The 18,994-nt window shown below is 64.6% G+C and overlaps 1 protein-coding gene and 1 long non-coding RNA gene across 2 annotated transcripts; one reads left to right on the top strand and one right to left on the bottom strand.

Annotated features, from left to right (window-relative positions):
- Positions 1 to 1,924: 1,924 nt before the first annotated feature.
- Positions 1,925 to 6,007, bottom strand: LOC130707350 (uncharacterized). The gene is made up of 3 exons (XR_009007246.1): positions 5,781 to 6,007; positions 3,955 to 4,112; positions 1,925 to 2,566 (listed from the first exon to the last, which is right to left on the bottom strand). It is a non-coding gene; the product is annotated as an uncharacterized LOC130707350 (long non-coding RNA).
- Positions 6,008 to 6,465: 458 nt separating this feature from the next.
- KLF16 (KLF transcription factor 16) lies at positions 6,466 to 17,291 on the top strand. Its single transcript, XM_057541562.1, has 2 exons — positions 6,466 to 7,150; positions 14,946 to 17,291. Exons 1-2 carry the CDS (start codon positions 6,694 to 6,696, stop codon positions 15,245 to 15,247), a joined length of 759 nt encoding a protein of 252 aa, XP_057397545.1. The 5' UTR covers positions 6,466 to 6,693; the 3' UTR covers positions 15,248 to 17,291.
- Positions 17,292 to 18,994: the final 1,703 nt, after the last annotated feature.

The following is an 18,994-nucleotide window of genomic DNA, read 5'->3' as shown; positions in this document are numbered from 1 at the left end:
GCCTGGGACAAGGGCCAACTTTCGGTTCTCCATTTTGTGAATTTCCCAGGACACACGTGTTCACACCGGGCAGCGTTCTTGCGCTTCTCAGCAGGCGCCCCCCGGCTCCCCGGAGCCTCTGGTTCTCCGCTCGACACTTGGTCTGGCGCACCTCACCTGACACCTGGCCCCTGGGTCCCGGAACCAGGGTCCAGGCTCTCTGTTCCGCGGCCTAGGCACGCCTGGCACCCAGAGACCCTGGGGGACACAGCCTGCCCAGGGGGTGGGGCAGCCTCAGCCAGGCACAGGCCCCTCCCCGAGGGTGGGGTCCGGGTTGTGCGCATGCCCCTCGCCCTGAGGAGCCCCGACTGGACTTCCTGCGGGGGCCCAGCCGCCGAGGGCCCTCCGTCCATCCTCTGGCGACCCTGCTTCACTGCCCCCCCAATCAAGCTGAGCTGGTGGGACCCACCCCTCTGGTTCTGTCGTCTCCGTGTGAACTGGGGGTCCCAGGGGTCCCAGAAGAGGGTGGGGAGTTCAGTGTCCTCCCTGATGCGTGGTGGCTGAGGTTATGTGAAGAGCTGTGGCCCCCCCAGGGCCCAGATCTGAGATGGGGCCTCGCGGTGGGTGCCACCCGTCAGGGCCCCTGGCACCCTGACCCAGGGCCTGGGTGCTCCCCCAGAGCAGGCACTTGTCTGTCTGCTTCACGGTCAGGGTGTAGGGCCAACGTGTTAACTATGCGATTCCGTCAGGTGGGAGTGCCAGCCCAGCGTCAGGGTCCCCCTTAAGTTTCGAAGCTCCTGCCGTGTGCCAAGTGGATCTTCACGACGACAACCCTGGGCTACTGGGGTCGCCGTCCCCACTGTCCCCACTTCAGGGGAGATGGCTTTGGCCAAGCTGCCCAGAGAAGAAGGCCTGGGACCCTGACTGGACTCAGGCCTGGGCTCTCTGGTGCTCAAGTGGTCTTGGAACACAGGTGTGCCCCTGCTGGACAGTGAGCTCTGTGTTGCCAGACCCCAGGGCCAGGGGGCACAGGTCAGAGCCCCGTGTGTGTCCACAGCACGTCCAGGTGAAGTGGAAGGGACGGGCCTGGCTGTGGTCATGGTCATCGCTGGGAGGAGCCGAGCCAGGTGCTCTCTGAAGCCCAGCAGAGCGTCGCGCAACCCACGTTACAGGAGAGGGCCTTGAAGAGGGCTTGCCATCTCCCCCAGCAGGGCACGGGGAGGCCAGGCCCACGGGTGGCCCCCACTGCAGCTGACCATCTGAAACTTGCCTCCGGAAGCCCCTGCTTTCCAGGGGTCGGTCCCGGGCCAGCAAGGAATGGAGAATGAGAAGGGGCCCTGGGGAGGGAATTCACACGGCTCAGGCCAGACCCGCCCCCTCCCGCTCCTAGAGAAGGGACGGGTTGCGGGGGCGGGCGGGCTGGGTCTCTCCCCAGCAGCTGGGAGCAGGGACCTGGCACCTCCTGTGGGGGAAGATAGCCACATGCCCACTGTCCGGCTAGGCCTGGGCTGGGGCCTTCTGCACTTCCTACGTGTGACCAACCCCTAGGACCACGGTGAGTAATCTGACACACGTTAGAAATAAACACGGATGGGGACTTCCCTGGTGGCGCAGTGGTTAAGAATCCGGCTGCTAATGCAGGGGACATGGGTTTGAGCCCTGATCCGGGAAGATCCCACATGCCACGGAGCAACTAAGCCCGTGTGCCACCACTGCTGAGCCTGTGCTCGAGAGCCTGTGAGCCACAACTACTGAGCCCGTGTGCCTAGAGCCCATGCTCTGCAATAAGAGGAGCCACTGCAGTGAGAAGCCCGCGCACCGCAACGAAGAGTAGCCCCCGCTTGCCGCAACTAGAGAAAGCCCACGCGCAGCAACGAAGACCCAATGCAGCCAAAAAAAAAAAAAAGAATAAACACGGATGGGTTACAGAGGAGAAGGCAAATCATGCATGAATCTTAAAAAATGCTCTGTTGTCAAAGTACAACATCCTGCTGGAACGTCTGCTCCACGAGGGGTGGGGGCTTTTGTCCTTTGAGAGCTGCAAGCAGGACCCACGTGGAGAGGCTGGGGGTCACACCCACAAATGCCCAATGCCAGGCAGGTGGTAAAAACGGGTGCACCTGCCTGCCCAGCCTGACGCTCTGAGGAGCTGAACCACCCGCCCCTAGCCCCCCACCCCACGTCCCCTTCCTCTTCGTGCGTCTCCAGGCCCCTGCAGAGGTGACCGCTGTGGACGGGCTGGCAGAGGCCACTGTGCACTAAAAGGCTGCAGAGACAGGTGGAAACACCGAGAGTTCACAGCGTGAAGGGGCTGTGGCTTCCGGTGAGCTCGAGCTCGCAGCTGACCCTGTGTCTTGGCCCTCCCATAGCCTCGTGCTCCGTGACACAGTGACCGACACAGGCTGGTCCACCTGTTCTCCTCTTACCCCATTACAACAGTGCAGCCATACACAGACGTTTCTGTTTCCTTAAGAATATTTTCTGGGGGACTTCCCTGGCAGTCCAGTGGTTAAGACTCCGCACTCCCAATGCAGGGGGCATGGGTTCGATCCCTGGTCAGGGAACTAAGATCCCACATGGTGCACGGCTTTAAAAAAGAAAAAGAAAAGAATATTTTTTGTGTACCTTTGCAGGAGTGGAATTGCTGGGTCACAAGGTACCACATTTACGGCTGTGACAGCTCTGTACACAGCTGTGAGAATGTAGAACTCCTCCTGGTGCCTCCGATGTGGGCTGCTAGCGTCCACTCCTCGTGTTTAATTTCAAATGTTCACCTCGGATTAGTTTGGGGTTTACAGGAAAGCTGTCATGCCTACCCTTCCCCCAGCGCCCCTCGTGGGAGGGTCTTGTGAAAACCAAGGACTAACTTGTGTACCTGCCCATTCGCACACTTCAGACTTTTTTCCCATCTCCGCAGTTTTCCCACTAACATCCTGTTCTGTTCCAGGGTCCGACCCGGCAGCCCACATGGCCTTCAGTCATCATGTCTCCTTACCCTCTTAAAATCTGTGACGCTCCTGCAGTCTTTCCTGGTTTTTCATGACCTTGACAGTTTGGGAACCAGTTGGGAATTTCTGTAAAATATCCCCTAATCTGGGCCTTTCTGAGGTTTTCTCGTGATCAGACCAGGGCTATGGGTATAGGGAAGAACACCCAGAAGTGAGGTGCCCTTCTCATCACATCCCACTGGGGATTGCTGACACCCTGAAGACGACCTTGACCTCCTGGCTAAGGTGGGGTCCCCAGGTTTCCCCACAAGCAGGTTACTGTCCTCAGCCCAGCCCACACCAAAGCGGGGGAGTTATTTAGAAGATAACTTCTCAGGGAGTCCAGTGGTTACCGGCAGTCCAGTGGTTAGGACTCCGTGCTTTCACTGCCAGGGGCCCAGGTTTGATCCCTGGTCGGGGAACCAAGATCCTGCAAACCACATGGCATGTCCAAAACAAAAAGAAAAACAAAAACTTTTCATACAGAAAAGTATGAAAGGAAAGGGCCCATGGCCCATAATGGCACTGCCTAGATATCTACTGACATTTAAAGAAAATAAATACACATGGATTAAAAAAAAGGTTGAACTATACAGAAAGTACTATTAAAACAAAAAGTAAAGGCTTCACTGTCTTTAAAAAAAAAAAGCTATGGTCCTTCCAGAATGTCTATACATACAGACACACAGACATACACGCAGGTACACGAGCCTAGATTCCCACCCTGACCTGTCGGGGCCCCAGGGCATCCATGTTTCCGATGCGCTCCACTTTATATTGCCTTCCCCTCACTGGCAGCTGGGAGGCTCGCCCTCTGAGCCCCCTTCCCTTCCACACCTCCCTGTGTCTGCTCCTGCCCAGCTCGGCTCCGTGGGCCTTGTGGTCTGGCGAGAGCCCCCCTGAACCCCCTGGTGCCAGAAGGGAAGGCTAGAGATGGGCCCCCATCTACAGGTGAGGAAACTGAGGTCTGGAGAAAGAAGGGACTGACCTCTGTGTGGGTGCCCCGGCCAGGACAGAAGCTCAGGCCCCCAAACCCTCTGCTGCCTCCTAGCTCTTGCATGTGGGCCAGCCACTTCAGGCCTCTTCTGGGGCCTCTCCCAGCCTTGATGTCTTCATCTATGAAATGGGGTAACAACTCCTGAAGGGCTGTAGTGAGGATAGGGTGACAAAACATAAGGCAGAGGTGAGCATGGGGTCAGGGTGGGGCAGGGGGTGTCATCAGGGGTCACCCAGGCATCCCCGGGGGCCTGGGGTGTGAACAGAAACACTATGGGTGGAGTGTGGTCCCCCGCCTGGGGTCTCCTGCCTGCACAAGTGGTCCGTGGAAGAAAGCCACAGGTCCAAGACCCTGATTATCCGTGGGAGCTAGTGCACACCTGGGGTTCTGAGAAAATGGTTTGTCTGGGGCCGTGAGATCTGTCAGGCACAGCCAGGACGGCAGTCCTAAGCTCTGCTTTACCACGGTCCACCCCCCCCCTTGCCTGTGGGAAGAAGGACCCCCTTCAGTTATCACCCCATTTTCCCGTGGCTGCCCCCTTGAACTACAGGCCCCAGGGGGAGCCATCTTTGGGATGCTACCCCCACTTCTTCCACTTGTCAGGCCTGTGTCCATCCCCTGTGCCACTATCTTGAGTCCCAGCTGCCTTGCCCTAGACTCTGAGCCCCTGGAGGGCAAAGCCACTGGGGAGATCTTGCTCTGGGCCCTATAAACATCAGTGGAAGGAATGAACAAAGGGTCCCGGCCTCTTTCTTGTCCTGCTTCTTCCCCACGTGCTGGGGTGAGCTGCGGCCTATGGGGGCAGCCCGCAAAGCACTTCCTGCCTTGTCTGGACTTGGGAGAGGCCAGGCAGAGGGACTTGGGGAAGACCTGAGGGTGGGTGTACTGAGATGGTGGAGGGTGGGGGCCTGCCCAGGTGGGCCACCCTCCTAGACTTTCAAAGGCACAGGAGGCCCCAACTAGCAGGAATGCTGAGAGCCGGTGCCCACCAAGTGCCCACCTGGAGTGGGAGTGGGCTCATCTGTTAAAGGAAGAAGCGGCATCTCCTCTCTGAAGCCTGAAGTCATTGCTCCAGTGCCCCTCTCCTCTCCCTCCCTCTGTCCACCCTTGTGCAAGGGCGGGCCCCCAGAGGGGGCTGGCACAAGCTGGCACCACCAAGGATGGTCGGGCCTAGACCAGGGGGACGCATGGGGCAGAGGCCAGCCTGGGGCCAGAGGGGCGGAGCCAGGCCTTGTCAGCTAGCGCGCGGAGCGGGTACGTGTTGCAGGTGGCCAGGGTGAGTATTCAGTCCGGGGATGGGGTCTGGGCCAGAGCCCCCGGCCTCTGTCCACACCCAGCTCAGGGCGGGTCACCGAGAAGACAAGAAGCCGTGCAGGAAGGCCCCCTGGAGGCCGCTCCTGCCACTGCACGGTCCCCGTGGCCTGCCTAGTAAGGGGCGGGGGCGTGGTCGCAATGGAGGGGACCACCCCATCGCCCCACTTCCCCGCGCCCGCTGCTTCAGACCTGCGGGTTGGGCGGACCCCGGGCATCTGCGTTCCCGGCGTCATCGACGACATTAAACAACTTGGCCAGGACGTCCTCGGGGGCTTGCCGAGGCCCCACTTTCCCCGTCTGCGCCCCAAATTTCCCTGACTGGCGCCGGTAGCGATGTTCCCGACCCCCTTGTCCTGGAGGGGCCGGCCCACTCTTCCTCCCCAAGCACCCCGAGCCCCGCCCTTTGTGACCCCAGCCCTCCTCACTCCCGAATGGGGCAAAAAAAGAGGAACGAGCGCACGTTAGCTCGACCCTGCCAGGCGGGGAGTCCTCCCCTCCCCTACCTAGCTGCGGGTCTCCGGGAGCGGCGAGGGGGACCCCCATGAAAGCGGGCGAGAGAAGGCAGGGGGCGCGCGGTCGAGCAGGGCCACAAACTGGGGAGGAGAAGAGGGGGAAGGGTCGCGCACGTGGCCGGGGGGCGGGGCTAGCCGCTTCCGCACCCCCACCGGGCCACGTGGGGAACGGACCCCTCCCCCATCTTGACCTGGGGCGCGCCCGGGCCGGGGTGGAAGCGTCCGAGGAAGGGGCGGGCCCCCGCCGGCCGCGCGCCTCAGCGTGGGGTGGGCGAGCCCGCGGGGAGGCGGGGCGCGCGCCGAGCAGGGAGGGGCGCGCCCTAGGAGGCGGGGCCTTCCGAGGAGGCGTGCTGGGACGGGGCGGGGCGCCCTCCGGAGGCGAGACCGTAGCGGGGACCAGGCGGAGCTTCCTGGTGTGAGGAGAGGGTGCTCGGGGAAGCGGACCAGGGGTGGCCGCAGGGGGAGAGGAGGGCCAGAAGGGGCTGGCTCCCCGGCCTGGCGCCCCGCGTGGGTAAGGAGCGCTCGGAGAAGAAGAGGAGGCGTACTCTGCTGCCAGAGTAGGCGCGCCAGGGGGCGGCTCCTTCGGCCCGGCCCCGCCCCCGGCGGCCGCGCGCAGCGGGCAGGGTGGTGGAGGGCGCGCCGGGCGGGGGGCGTGGCCGCGCGCCCCGAGGGGGCGTCCTCCGGGCGGGGCGGGCCGCGGCCGCCCCCGCGGGCTCCGGTGCGTCAGGGCGCGTCAGGCGGGGCGGGGCAGGCCGAGCGCGGGCGGCGGCGGCGGCGGCGCGCGCCGGCCTCCTCCTCCTCCTCCTCCTCCTCCGCCTCCCGCACTCGAGCAGCCGCCGCCGGCCGGACGGGCGCCGCTCCCTCCGCTCCGCCCGCTCGGCCGCGCCGCCCGCCCCTGCCTGGCATGTCGGCAGCCGTGGCGTGCGTGGATTACTTCGCCGCCGACGTGCTCATGGCCATCTCCTCAGGCGCCGTGGTGCACCGCGGGCGACCGGGCCCCGAGGGCGCGGGCCCGGCCGCTGGCCTGGATGTGCGCGCGCCGCGCCGCGAGGCCGCCCCGCCCGGGCCCCCGGGGCCGCCGCCGCCGGCCCCCGCCGTCCCGGGCCCAGGCCCGGGCGCCGCCGCCGCCGCACCCCACCTGCTGGCCGCCAGCATCCTGGCCGACCTGCGCGGCGGGCCCGGCGCCGCTCCGGGGGGCGCCTCGCCCGCCTCCTCTTCTTCGGCCGCCTCGTCCCCGTCCTCCGGCCGCGCCCCCGGCGCCGCGCCCGCCGCCGCCAAGAGCCACCGCTGTCCCTTCCCGGGCTGCGCCAAGGCGTACTACAAGTCCTCCCACCTCAAGTCGCACCTGCGGACGCACACAGGTGAGTCTGGCCGCGCGACCGGCCCGCGCGAGGGCGGCCTCCCGCGCTCCCCCCCCCCGCCGGGACCCCGAAACTGCGTGGCGCGTCGGGGGCGGGGAGGGGGGCGCGCCCGGGCCGCCGCCGCGCCGGTCGGGAGGGCGGGGCCTTGGTGGGTGGGGCGCGCGCGGGGGGCGTGGCGGCCACGCGGTCGGGCGGCGAGCGGATGGCGGGCGCCGAGGTAGCGGCAGGGGCTCGCGGGGCGCGCGTCGCGGCGGGGTCCGCGGGCGGGATCGGGGCTCCCGGGCAGTCTCCTTCGCTCTCGGCCTCGTTTCTCTTTTATTTTCCGTTGGTTTCGGATCTGGTTGGTGGGCATTATGGTCGGAGCGTCCAATTCTGAGGTTCTCGTTCTCTCTCCTGCCTTGGTTTCCTTCTCTGTAGAAAGGCAGGAGGAACCGCGCGCTGCCTCCGAGGTGGCCGCGAGGATTCACCCCAGAGAGCGGCGGAGCGCCTGGTGCGGAGCCAGGTTGGGGGGTGCCCGGCACGTTTTCTCTTCCTTTATATGTATTTTAATAAGGCGGAAGGCAGGGCTGGGAGTGTGGGTTAGGGCTTGAGTCTGGGGAGGAGGGGGACCCCAGAGGGTGTCACGTCCTCAGTGCGTTTCGCAGCTTCCTGGGTCCCCCCCCCACGCCCCCGCCTGCAGCGGGAGCCTGGAAGGCTTGGGGGCGGGGGAGGGTTCCGCGCGACACTGTCACGTCTCACAGCCCAGCCGGGGGTGGGGTTGGGCCGTTAGGGAGCCGGAGGCAGGGGACTCTGGCCACCCTTTTACTCTGTCACCTCCTCTTTTTCCTCCTGTGGGTCCCTCCAGTCCTCCCCACGGAGTCCCACCCTCAACCCTGAGTATTTTCTATTGGGCTGGGGGTCTGGGGATGGTGGGCCTTCGTCACCAGCCTGAATTTGAACATTGGAGGTTTTCCTTCTGTTGGGAAGGGCAGGGGAGCTGGGTGGAAGTGCACTTGGACTTGGTGGTTCTGTCCGTTTCTAGCGCATTACGTACCGCCTCTGGGCTGCCTTCTCCTGAGGGCCGTTATGGGGGTCACGTCGGGCAATAGGGTGCATCAGCTTGGCTCAGTGGACACGCTCCCACTGTAGGAACACGTGGAGCAGGTGCATGGAAGAGGGGTTGGACCTAGCGTTGTGGCAGAGACATGGATGGTGTGAACCCTGAGAGTGGCTCAGACCCCCTAGTGCTCTAGTTTGGTTTTTTCCACATTCTGTTCGAGTCTCTGGGTCTGGTGAAGGGGGTGGCCACCTCCCTTCCCCCTGTGGCTTTGTAGGGACACTTCCCCAGGGTATCCTGGGATCCTTGAGTACCCACGTGGGCCCCCAGGCAGTACTGGCTGCCCCCCTAAGCCTTTGGGGGAGCAAGGAGGACTCCTTGTCGAGGGCCTGGATGTCAGTATTACCATTCTGGTGTTAAAGAGAAAGTGAGGCCCAGGGTACTGAGTTGAGGTGTCCCAGTGATGGGTGGGGGAGGGCAGGGTGCCATCCCCCCATGCCTTGCCCCCTGGATAATAATGGTGCTGGGCCCTGGGGTGGGGGGGGTGCTGCTCCTAAGAGTGAAAGTCGTGCACTCAGGCACCTTTGGTTCCGGTTTTGGAGGGTTTGGGGCACCTTCGTGCTCAGTGATTGCTAATTCAGCATCTGTCTAGTGTTCAGGACCACCAAACCCTACCCAAGGTCTGTGTCAAGGCCTTTGGGTTTTTCCAGCCCCCAGGGGAGGGGGCAGCTGTTTTTATGCCTGTTTTGGGGTGGGGAAGCCATGTTTGTTTTGGACCTCTTGTTGCTCACTGCTGGGGGCAGGCCTGGGGAGTGATCTGATGAGGAGCTTTAATTAGATGATGGCTGTCTGCTGCGCCGTTGTCCCCCGAGGGCCTTTGGGAGGGAGTCCCGTTCCACCCGCCTCTGCCTGATGACCGCTCTCCTCTCTGTAAAGTAAAGAGAGCTCCCATACTGGCCTGGCCCCATTTTACAGATGAGCAAGCAGGCCCAGCAGGAGCCAGGCGAGTTGAGTGTGGCGTCTCATCATCCCTGCTCCATTTGGCACAGAGGCTTGGGGTGGGGAGACCAAGAGGGGCGATGGGGTCTTTCACAGGGCCACCCAGCTGTGGGGGAGCGGGGACGGCTGTCCTCCGGTCCCCTGTGTCTGGCCCGCAGCCCCTGGCCCAGAAGGAGCTCTCCTGCCTCCAGTGTGGGGCAGGGAAGGACTGGGAAGCTGCAGGAGATGTTGACGCGGTTGCCGTGGATACCGAGAGGGAGAGGGAGGGAGGTGGGGCGGGGGCGGAGAAGCTGGCAATCTACTCCTCGCTCTCCCAACCTCCCTCGTCTCCGGACTGCTCCCCTGCCCCAGAGCCCCCAGTGTCCAGCACCTCTGGGGGGCTCAGGCCCCCTCCCCGCAAGGAGCTGAGATCTGGAAGTGGGGCTGTTAGTCTAGGGTCTCCCCTTCGGCCCTGCTGACTTCGGGGCTGGCTCATTGTCTGTGTGGGGCGTCCTGACTACTGTAGGGTGTTGAGCAGCCTCCCTGGCCCCCACCTGGAGCACCCCCCGTTGTGACAATGACAAATGTTCTCAGACGTCATCCAGTGTCCCCTGGGCGTTGCGGCAATACCTCCAGCTGAGACCCCCTGTAAAACCCTGTCTGCTTGAGCCTGAGCAAGAGTAGCTGAGCCTTTACAGTGTGTGAGAGGCACTGTGGGGATGAACCAGTCCCCGTCCCCCGGGACTCCTGGAACACTGGGGGGACAGTGAAAGCAGCGGTGATGGAGGAAAAGGCTTCCTGGAGGAAGAGGCCTCTGAGCGACACCGCGGAGTCAGATGCAGCAGGGAAGGGTGTGTCCCAGGGGAGGGGACGGCACCCTGGCTGCAGGGGGTGGGGGCAGGGGCCCTGGGGCGTGGATTTGGAAGGCTGTGGTGGGAGGTGGGGAGGGGGCAGAGTAGGTAAGTGTGCCCTTTAATCCCAAGGGCAGGGCGGGGGTGGGGGGGACAAGCCCGGCTTTGCAGAGGAAAATCCGTTTATGGGGAAGGGATTAGGATCCAGCAGAGGGATCGAGGAGGGGGGCCGCTGTGTGGGAGGGAGAGCAGTGGGCCACCGCAGGAATTGGGTGGGAGGGACAAGGCCCAGGACTTGGGGGACAAGAGGCGGCTAGGGCGACCGCTGTTTGCCGAGCAGCCTAAGGAGGGGGGTGAGTGGTGGTGGTATTCTTTGCTGAACAGGCCCCCAGGAGGAGAGGCAGATGGGGAAACTGAGGCCCAGAGGGGAAGTAGCCACCGCACCCCCCAGGGCTGTCTGAGTCAGCAGACCCCACCTCCACCCCTCGCAGAGCTGTGAGCGCCCCTAGCGCACCAGGTGGGGCGCAGGAGACTGGTGGCTTATCTGGGGGGCCAGAATGGGGCAGTGCCAGGGCACGGGGTGGGGTGCGAGTGCCCAGGACTGCCTGCCCCCCAGCCCCCTCCTCCCGCAGCAGGGTGCAGTGAGCAGCTGGGACTGCTCACAGTGTCGGCGCCCCCACCTTGCAAGGGGTGATAACCACCCCCCACCCAGGCTCCCTGATAAAGGTGGCCCAGATGGCCCGGGAGTTGGCACACGATACCAGCCTGAGGAGCTGGCCTCCCGGGGAGGGAGGGGCGCCACCCTCACCCAGTCCCGTTTCCAGAACAGCGGGGCTCCGGAACACACATGCTCTGGGGGGCCTGAACACACAGGCACTGAGTAGACCATCACCCCCGATGCTGAAGATGCCGGTCCGGGTGGGGCAGCAAAGCCAGGGCAGCCTGGGTTCCCCAGGAGGGAGGAGAGGTGTGGGGTGGCAGGTGGCCCGCTTTTTATGTAAACGGGGGTAGTGGTGGCTCCTACCTGGGGGGGTGGGGAGGTAAACCAGATGACGCACCAGCAAGCTAGCTGGTTAGCTCCTGCTGGAGCTGTAGCAACCTGAGTGCCATTCTCGGGGCTTGTAGACGCTTTCCACGCATGTGTTAAGCACCCACGGTGTGCCAGGCCTGTGCTGTCAGCTTTATGGTCAGGTGGGGGGCACATATCATACCCAGGAGAGACTGAGCATAAGCGTAAGAAAGCCGAGAACGGGGTCAGTGGGGGGGGGTACCCCAGCGGGATAAGGAGAGTCTGCTCTGAAGGGTGACGTTAGCACAGAGAAGGGACGGAGTGATGGGGGAGAGGTTCCAGGCGGTGCGTGAGGAGCAGCTACCGGGGCTGCAGAGAAGTGAGGCCACAGTAAAGACTTCAGTTTCGACTCTGAGCCAGGGAGCAGAGCACAGACTGGGCGGCCCAGGCACCCGCCGATGGGCTGCCGCCCCACTCCCGGCCTGAGCCGGGGGCTGGAGCCACCAAGAGCCAGGGAGGGTTTGGACATATTTTGAAAGGGGCTCTGATGGGATTTGCTGCCAGGTACCACGTGGGGAGGTGAGAGTCTGGGAGACCTCTGCCTACGGTTTTTGGTGGCAACCGCAGAGCAATTGAAATGGAAAACCTACAGGAGGGGCGGGGACAGGGAGAGAGATGGGGGTGGCTAAGATCACAGAGCAGATGAACTTCGCACGGGTTGGTCTTTGTTAAAGCCATCAGGATGGCCAGCCGCACGGGGACCCTGTGCTCTGCCCCCCGGACCTCACCATCAATTTTCAATCCTTTTGGCTGTATGTCCGTACTGTCCTTCGCGGCCTGCTCAGGCCTATTTCCTTTGGGAAGCCCCCTGCCCCCCCACGTGCTGCAGTCCCAGCCTTCTCCAGCTCTCCTGGGATGCTGCCTTACCTGGGCCCCTCCCCCGGTGCAGTTCACCTGGTAGGTGGCCATTTGCGCAAGGGTTGGCTGCGGGCCACACACACCCCCCTTAGGTTAGTCATGACCTCAGGAGGTCACAGTGAAGGTCCCCTGTCAGACCCTTGGCCCCCAGCCCCAGCCCAGGGAGGTGGGGCACTGTCCCCCGTGAAGGCCGAGCACACTGAGCCAGGCCTGGCGCACGGTTGCCAGGACCTCCTTTCCGGCCGTCCTGAGCTCACCCCTAGTCCCAGCCCAAGTCAGAGAGTCAAGTCCACCGCAGCCCCGCCCACCGCATCCTCCTCCGGCACCCAGGTGGACTCAGCAGACAGGCGGCCGCACCCGGCATGCCGGCTCTGAGCCTCTGAATGTTACCCTCCTTCCCGACCAGAGGACTGAGAGGGTGGCAGGTCCTGGCATCCTGCAGGCATCCGCCCGACGTTGTGGGGAGGGAAGCCTGCGCGCCCTGGGCCCCGCCACCCACGTGTGCACGTGCGCTGCGCTACCCAGCAACCGGGCGTGGGGCGGGGTTGGCAGGCGGCCAGCCGGTGAGGCGACCCCCGGCCCCGGCGGGAGTGGGACCACGTGAGCGAGGCCGGCTGGGGCTGCGGATGTCCCTGCCGCCGCCAAGCTACGTGCGGCAGCTGTGTTCCCGGCGGCTGCAGGCGTCCGGCCCCTGCGGGCACTGGCACCGCTCTTGCAACCTGCTGGTGGCAAAGTAGAGCTGCGGGACGGAGGGAGGGGAGGGCAGGGCGGGAGGCGGGCCCCGCTGCCCTAAATGGGGAAGTGAGCCAACTGCGGGGCGCACCCGCGGTGGCCTGGCCCCCCTCTCCCCCACCTTCTCCCCGCCTGCGTCCTGCAAGATGGCGACAGGGCCGCATACCCCTCGGAGGGGCGTCGCTCCCCCAGGCCCCCGTTTGCTTGGAAGCCAGCAGCCCCGCCCCCAGACTTCGGCCCTCGGGACCTGTCGGTTCCAAGTGGGGTGGGGTGGGGTGTCCCTTCTGGGGCTGTTTTGAGCCCCGTGATTCTATGGAGGACGTCCCCGCTGGGGCCCCTCCCCCAGCGGCTGCGGACTCTGCCTGCTGGATTGTTCCAGGGGAAGCATGGGGTGTGGGGGGTGGGACAGCCCCAGGGATTTGGGGCCACCTGTGGTCTTGGACAGTTGCTCTCCACGAGCACCACGATTGTGGCCTGTGACCCCTGGGGGAGGTGGCACCAGCGCGTCTGGGTCCCCAGCCTCCTGGGGCCTGCCCTCCCCCAGCCGTGAATATAACCGACAGGTATCCCACAAGAAACTTTCTGGGGGAGGCTGCTGGGCTTTGACCCCCCGTTTTCTGCCTCGCTGGTGGTGTCCGAGTGCGACCAGGAGGAAGGGGTGGGGGAGGGGAGGTTTTAGTGCCGCTCTCTCCTGGGCAGCCCCTCTGAAGTCCACTGGTGCCCCTCAGTGGTTCGCGATCCCTTCCCCCTGCCAGCCCTCTCCCCAGGGCGGGCCTTGAGCTTCCAGAGCAGAGATGTCACTGGGTCACCCTGAGAATGCAGGTTCCCCCACCCCACGGCTGCGGGTCTGTCCCATGGCCCCCACCGCCGGCTCCTGGTCAGCTGTGCACGCCCCCACTAGGGTGCTGCTTTGGGGGTGCTTCTCTGATCCTCGGCTGAGGACACCCTTCAGTCTGTCTCCCTCAGCACCTCCCCCACCGAAGGGCGTGTTTCCTGAGGCAGGGTCAACCTGGGTCACCGCAGTCCCCAGTGCTCGGTGTGGGCCTCCCAGTGTGTAACCTACCCTGACCCCACTGTGCCTCCCCCTCTTCCTCTGCCGGGTTCCGTCCAGTGCCACGAGGGGCGACCCTGCTCACGTGTCCACACTCTATCCACCCCCAGCACACCCTGCAAACCCCCTGGGCATTGGGCAACACAACGCCTGGGGATTCCAGGGTCCCAGGTACCCGGCTCTGGGTCCAGAAGGGTGCAAACTCTTGGGTGCTTCACGGCCCCTGGGCCTGGGGCGTGGCGGGGGTCCCCCCGGGTCGGCTGGGGACACGCTGACAACACACACGGTTGATGAGGGGGGATCGGGCGACCCTGTTCCGGGGCGGAGACCCCCCCAAGGAATGGGCGGGTGGGGACTGGCAGGCGGGATGGCGGCGCCCGCAGGGGCAGGATGGGCGAGGCCGGCCTGGCGGTGGGAGGGGTCTGCGGAGGAAGTTGCCGGTGGCGGCCCGCCCCTCCCCTCGCCTTTGCTCCGCTGGGGCGGGGCGAGTCCTGGGCTGCCTCGGGCTCCGCCCCTTCCCGCACCGCACCCAGGGGCTGTCCCCGCCTCGCCTTGTGTCACTCCGCACCCTGCAAGTGCGGCCCCGGGGTTGGCCGGGGTTGGGAGTCCCTTCACATGTCCCTCTGCTCGTAGAGGAGCCATGAGGGTCAGCGGTGGCGTCAGGCACGGGAAGCTGCCCAGACGGTGCCCCCCACCGGGTGGTCATTTCCAAAAGGAAGGGGCTTGACTGGAGTCGCGAGCACCTGGGAGCCCCCGGAATGCCCCCACAGGAAGGGCAGAAGGGAGTTTCGCGGGGGTGGGGACGGCAGGACCCGTTTGCATAAGAAGCCTCTCCGAAAACTCGACGTGCGTTCGGAGCGGACACGTGTGTGCCAAGTACACATGTCACCGAGGTGGCGCCGTCCTGGGGGTGGGGGCGCGCGGGCGCGCGGTCCTGGGAGAACGCGGTCTCTTTAGGTTCTCCTTTCAATTCATGGCAGCTGCTCTCAGTCTGATTACCATTAGTCGTAGAAATAGAGGGGAGAGTATTCACGGGGGTTCGCGAAATGAGTTGGGGCCGTTTTCTTAAAACATTCACGTCCAGAATTCAGCCTCTAGAACGAGGTGGGGAGAGATGAGGCAGATGACGAGGACCCTTGGGGATCTGATGGGACTTCCTCCTCTCCCTCTCTGCCCCCACACTGACCGCTGTCTGTCTGTCCTCCGCCTCCTCCGCGCAGGTGAGCGCCCCTTCGCTTGCGACTGGCCGGGCTGCGACAAGAAGTTCGCGCGCTCCGACGAGCTGGCCCGCCACCATCGGACGCACACGGGCGAGAAGCGCTTCCCCTGCCCGCTCTGCTCCAAGCGCTTCACCCGCAGCGACCACCTGACCAAGCACGCGCGCCGCCACCCCGGCTTCCGCCCGGAACTGCTCCGGCGCCCGGGCGCCCGCAGCACCTCGCCCAGCGACTCGCTGCCCTGCAGCCTGGCGGGCAGCCCCGCGCCCAGCCCGGTGCCCAGCCCGGCCCCCGCCGGCCTGTAGAGCCCCAGTCCAGCCGCCCTGAGCGCGCCCCCGCTGGGCCTGGGCATGGAGCACCAGCAACACGCCTACTGTCCCGGCCCGGGGCGGGGAACGGACTGACCGCCAGCCCGGCCCCTTCCAGTGTCCCCCTGAGGGCCCCCAAGATGCCCTTGCCCCCTCGAGAAAACAAGGAGGGGTCTGAGACTGGACCGGGGTCATCCGGGCCTTGGAGTTTGCTCTCGGGAGGGGTAGTGGCCCCGTGTCTGTATATAGCCATGATCGTTAACTCTCTTCCCAGCTGTTAAACAGGGACCCTGGGTGGGTGGCCAGGAGGCGTCCCCCTTCCCCCTTCGCCACTTCCGTGCTTTGAGGGACGTGGGGGCCTTGGGGGGAGGTGGCCCAGGAAAGGCACCCCCTAACCGGTGTTCACACTTGGTCCCCAGGCCCCTCTGTCCACGTTGGGATGAAGTATGCAAAGAGCCATAGGTGAACCAGGGGTTACCGCGGGCTGCCTCGTGTCCCCCATCCCCCGCCCCGGGAGCCCCTCACCCCGCCGAAAGCCATTGGAGACGTTCAGGGAAACGGGGTGTGGCTCGGCCGCCCCCATTCGGGTACTCAATCTCAGGTGTCCACAGGTTCTGCCCCACTGCTCATGGGAGGGGCCCCTCAGCTCCCCAGCCTCGAGGGCTGGGTGGGTGGGGACGGGGGAGGTCGTAGGGTTTCCATAGGGGTACCGGTTTTGCTTCTGAGACTTGGGGTAGGGAGGGAGAGAAGGGGGGGTTCTTCCAAAGAGCAATTTGACTCACGGTGGGGGCGGGGTGCGGGGCGCGAATATCACGGGATGGGAGTTACTGCAGGCTTATTTATTTTCCTCTGTCTGCTGGCGCAGGGGGCTGCCCTGCCCCTCTGGGTGGGTGTGCGAGTGTGTCAGTGAGAGAGACTGGGGGGAAGCTGGCCCCCAGTTTGGATGGCCGGCTCCCCTCTCCTGAAGGGGAAGAGTCCCCGACTTTGGCCTTGTGCAGCATCACGTGACAATCAATCCCTCCTATTTGGGACCAGGGCAGCCTTCGGGCGAAGTGCACCCCTTCCCTGCCCTGCGGATGGGGGTGAGGAGGCCCCGGGCCCTGGCTCCATCCTGCCCCCGGCGTGGCCATTGGACCAGCGGTTGAGGTCCCGCTCACGCGGGCGGGCGGGAAGCGGGAGGGCTGACCCCCCGAACCCCCTGGGATAGCTCGATTTTTTTGGACCGGGTAGAATATTTTTTCAGGCGCCAATCTCTTCCTTGATCTGGGCCCCGGTGGGTGGTCTGTTGTCCTCAGGCTTTGTGGGTGTGGGAGGGAGGGTCTGCGTGGTCTGAACTTAGGATGGGGAGGAACAGATGTCACGTCCCCTCCTGGTGTCTTCCCACTGTGGCTGCGGTTGGGTTTCATTTTGGACAGAGGGACTGAAGACCCCGGCCCTGGAATGGGAAGGGACCCAGGCTTCCTGTCCCATACCGTGAAAAGGCCTATCCCGCCTTTGGCTGCACGAGGTCTGTGGCACCCCTCTGTGTTCCAGAACCTTCCTGCCTCCCAGTTGGGGGCTGGGGCATTTGGATGGCACTAGCGTGGACCGGAACCGGCCCTGGCAGGATCCAGGGACAGGTGCCTGGGGTCCTGGGGAGGGGGGCGGGGCTGCGGAGGATCTTCCCGCGGTGGTGAGATGCCTTAGTCCAGGGGGCAGAGGGCGGGCCAGGGCCTTGTTTCCCTTTGTGTCTGTCTGGACGCCCCCCTCATTGTCCCAGCCCTGGCCGGTGCATGTCCGCAGTGGGTGGGCTGTGGTCTGAGGACCCAGGGAGCTGAGAACTTGTCCCTGGCCTCCCCCGCCCCCCCCGTGTCCAGGGGTCTGGAGGGACCGATGGTCATTGGGATCTGGCTCCAGCCATTTTAGCTGTGGCCTTTCGAGATGTGGGGGGGGGGTAGGGTCCCAAGGGATTTGTGCTTTCGGGTGACCCCCCCCCCTTCCCTTGCCCTGCCTGGCCTCATCCTGGTATTTAATTAATTAAACATGTCTTTTTTAAACCCGATTTCCAGAGCCTGTGTGGTTTTTCCCATCGCTGGTCCGAGCCGGTGGGCCCTCTGAGTTCCTCTGTCCCCCTCGCCAATGGGGTCCCCAGCCTCCTCTTGGGGAAACTGAGGCAGTGGGTTAGTGAATCGGGGGACCTGGTGGCGGTCTTGGCAACGCCCCTCCAGCCCTAAGGCGCGGGGAGGGGGCTGCCCTCTGCGGCGCGTGCTGCAGTCCAGCGGCACCCACGCCTCGCACAGCTGCGCCCCCAGCCCGCCTTCCGGCTCCGTTACCCGGCAACCGAGGCGCGGTGACACGGCGCCCGGGGGCGTCCGCTGCCCGCCCCCTTCCGGAACCGGGGGTGGGGGGAGCCCGCGCTTCTCTAGACTCTAAAGGACTCCCGGGCTCGACAGGGCTCCTCCCCGGAGGTTCCCCTCGACCCCTGCCCGGCTCCTGTGCCCGTCGTCTGGCCGCTCCTGTATCGTATGCCTGCTGTATGCCGGCTCCCAATTGAGAGGGCAAGGGGCCTCGGGAGCGTTGAGAAACTGGTGAGGGCTCTGAACCCCTTAGGAAAAGTGCATCCCAGGTTCCAGCGGTCTCCAGAGCCCGGAAGGCGTGTGGGACTGCGGTGGGGGGAGCGCGGACCCTCCCCACGGGTTTCCCCGCTTCCCGCCCCCGAGAAGGCGGCAGACCCGCCATCTGGTGGCCTCCCCTGGTACTGCACCACCGGCTCCGGCCCACCCCTCCCCAGGGTCCTGTCCTTGGGGCCGCCAAGGTCGCCCCAACCTGGGCACGGGGCCCTCGCCTTTACTCGAGGGTGGCCTCCCTCTGGCACTGCCCTTGCTCCCTTTCTCCTGGAATCTGGCCCGAAAGCCCGCAGATCTCGCTCCCTGGACCCCTGTCCCCCTCCAGCTCTGGCAGGCTTCTCTGCTCCTTTGTGGCAGGGTTCCTGGAATGCTGGGTCCACGCGGGCAGCCCCCCACTTTAGTCTCTCTTGGTCGCACTCCCACATGCCCCGGAAACAGCTCGAAGATTCCCCCTCTGCCTCCTGGACGCTTCACTGGCAGGTGGCCTCGGGGACCCCTGGCCCTCCTCCCCAGGTGTGCTGAGGACACCCCCTGGTCCATGCCAGCTGGACCTCACCCTCAACTCCAGGCCCGGGATATTCTTACCCCTGCCCCCAGTCTGCTTTGGTCGGCTCCCCTTCATCACTGCAGCTTCATCTTTCCAGGTGTACAGGCCAAAATCTTTGGGGTCACCCTTGACTCCCCTCTTTGTCTCACCACCCACATCCAGTCCACCCGGAAATCTCCCTAGAGCTCTACCTTCAAAACATATCCAGAATCCACCCACTTCTCCCCCCTCCTCGGCCTCCACCTGGTCCCACCTCATCATGGCCCACTTGGACCAGCATGGCTTCCCCCGTGGTCCTTGACTCCCACCCTCGCTCCTGACAGTCTGTCCACCCTGTAGTGGCCACAGGGCACCAGTGAGCACCTGCACCAGGTCCAGTCCCTCCTCTGCCCATAAGCCTGCAAGGCTCCCACCTCCCTGGGGGTAAAAGCCCATGTTCTCCCCGTGGCCCACAGGGACCTGCACGACCTGCCCCATCCCCTCCCTGCCCTCCCCTCCTCCCTCTCTCCCCCTTGCTCACTCTGCTCCAGACACATGGACCTTCTAGCTGTTCCTCCAACATGCCAGGCCCGGCCCTGCCCCAGGGTCTTT

This window comes from Balaenoptera acutorostrata, chromosome 2 (assembly GCF_949987535.1).
Source record: "Balaenoptera acutorostrata chromosome 2, mBalAcu1.1, whole genome shotgun sequence".
In the NCBI taxonomy this organism is placed as follows: Eukaryota; Metazoa; Chordata; class Mammalia; order Artiodactyla; family Balaenopteridae; genus Balaenoptera; species Balaenoptera acutorostrata.
This window is presented reverse-complemented; position numbering and strand designations above follow the sequence as displayed.

What these genes read in the sequence shown, in the direction of transcription:
- KLF16 (XM_057541562.1), top strand. Translation starts at nt 6,694, where the DNA reads ATGTCGGCAGCCGTGGCGTGCGTGGATTACTTCGCCGCCGACGTGCTC. An exon ending in GCACCTGCGGACGCACACAG is followed by an intron (nt 7,151 to 14,945) that starts GTGAGTCTGGCC and finishes TCCTCCGCGCAG; the next exon opens with GTGAGCGCCCCTTCGCTTGC.